Source organism: Humulus lupulus, chromosome 7 (assembly GCF_963169125.1).
Source record: "Humulus lupulus chromosome 7, drHumLupu1.1, whole genome shotgun sequence".
Taxonomy (NCBI): domain Eukaryota; kingdom Viridiplantae; phylum Streptophyta; class Magnoliopsida; order Rosales; family Cannabaceae; genus Humulus; species Humulus lupulus.
In genome coordinates, this window is record NC_084799.1 from 7,475,194 (window position 1) to 7,479,416 (window position 4,223).

The 4,223-nt window shown below is 36.1% G+C and overlaps 1 protein-coding gene across 1 annotated transcript; it reads right to left on the reverse strand.

Annotated features, from left to right (window-relative positions):
• Positions 1 to 362: 362 nt before the first annotated feature.
• On the reverse strand, positions 363 to 3,451 carry LOC133790543 (CBS domain-containing protein CBSX6). The gene is made up of 2 exons (XM_062228205.1): positions 2,544 to 3,451; positions 363 to 1,560 (listed from the first exon to the last, which is right to left on the reverse strand). Exons 1-2 carry the CDS (start codon positions 2,885 to 2,887, stop codon positions 630 to 632), a joined length of 1,275 nt encoding a protein of 424 aa, XP_062084189.1. The 5' UTR covers positions 2,888 to 3,451; the 3' UTR covers positions 363 to 629.
• Between the last annotated feature and the right edge of the window lie 772 nt (positions 3,452 to 4,223).

Here is a 4,223-nt window from a genome sequence, read left to right on the forward strand (position 1 = left end):
CTGCTCCAATGGACATTGGTCATGATATTATACTACAATACAGTTGGGATGTTGACCAAACCAGAAGAAGAATCTTAGCACCATTTCCTCTCTATGTATCTCCCATGATAAACCAGATGCTAATGTTGCTCTTACTGTTTTATGTTTGATGTTAGTTTCTTTCTGAGACCTTAAGGCACTTGGCTTATGATGTTCTCCCATCTAGTGTGTCTTTCATTGTTTAATGTTTTGTTCCCTCTGTTGTAAGTTGTCCACGTCTTCCACTGGCTGTGTATCGTTTGTGTTTTTTAATGAAGTTGCCCCTGCTATGATGGGACTAATTCCAACAACAACAAAAAACTTGAGCTTTTACATACTCAGTATTATAAGATAACAAAACCTTTATTTATAACACCACTAGTCATTACAATAATCATAAGAATATGAAGATCTTATAAATACCACGACAGACAAGCCCAAACACTATTCATACCGCCACAACCAGTAGAAGTTGCAGGGGGCCTAGAAGTACAATAGGAAGTTCAAAGTACTGAGTTTTTAAACAAGAATGTTTGGTTGGAAAAGTTTAAAAGTAGTACTTTGGTACTTACTAGGCTAACAATTAAAATAATAACAACCAAACAGACAAATCAAGTTTGAATTTCATTAACAATTCCCCCCTCACAAGGTCGACTTGCCACAGCAAAAGCAGCCGGTTGTTTTGTCACAGCTGCCATGATGTCCGCATAACCCACCACACCAACCAAAACGTCCTCGCTTTCATCCTCAATCACCCACACATGAGTTGCTCTGTGGGACAGCATTTGAGCCATGACTGCAGCTAATGAGCTGGTGACCTTGCAAGTTAAGGGTGCACTTCTTCCCCTGTACATGCTCCTACTAATGCCAAAACTCGAGTTCCCGGGATTAAACCCCATACTTCTGCTACTAAACTTTCTGGCTCTTGTAGATCCACCTCCATTAGCTTGACTGTTGTTGCCAACATCTGGTTTCAAACAGAAATCTTGTGACCTTGAGGACACATTATCCTCAACTCCCATAACAAACTGTCCAGCTGAAAAGTTGGCTAAAGCCCAAGCAGCAGCTAAATGATCACATTTCCAGAGTTTAGAGGCAGAGATCTCACCAATGATCTTACACTGATCACCATACATACGTTCCACGACAGCAATGGCGCAGGGGTCTCTTGGAATATTCTCGGTGGTTTCAATGGCTGGGGAGGAGGCTTCAATTGAGTTGTAGTTTGGGTTGATGATTCCAAGGGACGAGATGGACGAGAGAGGAAGTGGTGCTAGGGCACCAAGACAACCGATGACAAAACGGATAACATCTTCTCTTGATAGACAGCAGAATTTGTCACGGGATGTTGTTGTGGAAGATGAGGGCCAATTTGGATTGTGATAAAGGTTGTTATTACTGCCACCAGTGGTGTCAACATTCTTGAGCCACTTACCATTATAGAGAATCGAGAATCGCCTGCTCATGCCTTTCCAAACCACACTCTTTCGAACCAGAAGACGCTTCACTCCTTGCTTCATCATCTCCAGTGCATCAATCAATCTTGTAAAAGACAAAAACATTAGGATGAGATCAGTCATTGGTGAAAATCCATCTCTTGTTCCTGTTCCAATGTGGATCTTACAAAGATAAAAAGCCTTCAGTGAATCATTCAGAATTCTTTATATTTATTAATCAGATACACAGGCAATTCGAATGAGTCAACAACTGCAATATGTACATGAGAAAGAACCAAAGTTTAACATCTTTAGCCCTACTCCAAATTGACCACATTCCAAATAAGCAAACTAAAGCATGAGCAGGTGCAAAATGCTTAATGTCAAACACTATTGCATAACAAGAAATTATATTCATGTACGTATGTAAGTTTAAAATTCAACACTAAATTCGTCCATCATTGAGGACATAAAAATATTGACCTGTAAATTTGGAAGAACAACCCAAACCTATGTTAAAACTAAAATATCCTTTAGACAAGGAAATTGCCATCATTAGTAGCTTACATAGAATAGTGCCTGGAAAAATATTGTAGTAAATAGGACACAAATTAGATGAGACACTCGTTTTGCCAGATATCATTTCATGCATGAGTATAAAAACTTTGAACACTAGAAGCTAGTGACCGTAACTCAATTGTATTTGATAATGTAGAAAACAAAATCGAAGTCAAAACCATGTATCATGTATTTGCTCAAAACTTGATAGCAACATAAATATCAAAGGAACTAATCATTGCCCCCAATCCCTGTTCTGCTTGAAGGCTTTGATTCAAATCGAGCAAGCATTGAATTCAAATACAAACAAACAAAGAACAAAAGAGACAGCAAAAGCTTTTCTGAGGATAAAGAAACAAGGCATAATGAGCTTAATCTAAAGCTTTTCTCTTACAAACTAAGAAAAACTCAAATATAGGCAACCAAAGCAACGAAGTTCCAGTTATTACAAACTACAAGTGAAACCAAAACAAATTATAGAAACTAAAACTTGAAAATATGAATGAACAAGATGAAGAAGAGTGAACCAACCTTGTGGCGGGATCAACTTGTCTCAAGCAAGAATTACTCGGCACAACAACTTCAGAAACAGGTGTCTTCATAGCCTTCTCTTGATCCTCCAAACACTCATTTCTAGCCAAGAAAGCAACAACGTCAAGAGAATTGAGTATACCCACGAACCTCTGCTGCCTCATTTCATTATTCTCGATCACACCCACCACTGATCTCTTCTTCCACACAGCTATTCCGGCCTCCGTCGACTCTCCAATCGCCTGTATCGCCGCCTCTACAGTCTCCGTCTCACAAAACTCCACCATCTCCGGCTTCCCCACCGTCAGATCGCCCACCACATGGTATAGAAACACCGATGCCATCGTTTTCCCAGTAATTCTCGATTCAATAGAAGATAAAAAAAATTAAAGTGTTTGTATTTTCCCACCTTTTCAGACCCAATGAACAATCCCAGGAGAAAAAAGGGAATTTTTTGGGTAAATGGGCTGGTTTGTTTTGATTTCAATTTTTCAAGAAAAATAAAAAGGAATATAATACTTAATAAGATAAGATCAAAATCTTCTTGAAAAATAACGGTAATCAAGAACTATAAGAGAGTATGGAGGAAGATGAGGAGGAGGTGAAGCCCTGTAATGGGTAGTCTGTAAAGAGTCAAAAAAGTGAAGGGAGTAAGAGCGTTCGCCATGGATGAACCAGGAGAAGAAGCTTACTGCCCATCAAAGACTCTAACTTTGGCTTCAGAGCAAAAAGATATTTCTGAAAAGTTGGTCTGACTATGGAGTCTTGACCTCTGGGCCTGTATATCTATATGAATGAATATGTGTCTGTATGTGAGGATTTGAATGAGATGAGAATGAGGAATCCAGTTGCCATGTGAGGACAGAAATAAAATATTAATGTGATAAGTCCTAAATTGTTGCATATGTAAATGAGATTTCTAATCATAGGTTTTGGCCTTTATTTTTAGTTGTGATATTTTTTTTCCTCAATAATAAATATGAATTTTGTCTCCTCAAAAAAAAAATATATATATGAATTTTGAGTTGATTTCTTTCTTTTTTTTTTATTTTTTTAGGGGAAAAGGTAGTTTTGGTAATATTGTCCATATTGAATTGGTGGGACAATTGATTGATGATTAAAAGGACCTGCCCATATTGCAATTATTGGATAATTCTAAATGCCTCTACTATACTAGGATCATTTTTTTTTATAGAATTTGAAAAAATTATAATCCAATTATTTTTAACAAAAATGTATATTATACTTATAATAATAACAGTTATTTCACTAATTTTTTAAGAAATTCTGAATAATTTGTAGTGCTCAAATCTGAGTTCAACACAGTTTGTCTTATACGAGTATAAAAAAATTTAATCACGCATGCAATTGATTGTATAAACTCTTATTTGGTCACTATAAATTATTTAGATTTTCCCGAAAATTGATAGGATGTATGATATAACTACAGAATACACGATTATGAAAAAAAAAATTAGTTATAATTTTTTGAATACCAAAAATAGAAAATGCCTCTATCATAAGGGCATTTTCTATGCCCCATCAAAAAATTATTTGCAATTATTGGGCATTAAAATTCAACAATAAATATATATAGGGAAATTTATTCTGATTTTTTATGAAGCAGCTTATTGTAGTATTTTTTGTAAAATTTTGAAGAAAACAAATTAAATAATTTAT

Coding starts and splice junctions, on each gene's coding strand:
- LOC133790543 (XM_062228205.1), bottom strand. CDS start 2,887: ATGGCATCGGTGTTTCTATACCATGTGGTGGGCGATCTGACGGTGGGG. Junction 1,561..2,543: donor CAAGTTGATCCCGCCACAAG/GTTGGTTCACTC, acceptor GTCTTTTACAAG/ATTGATTGATGCACTGGAGA.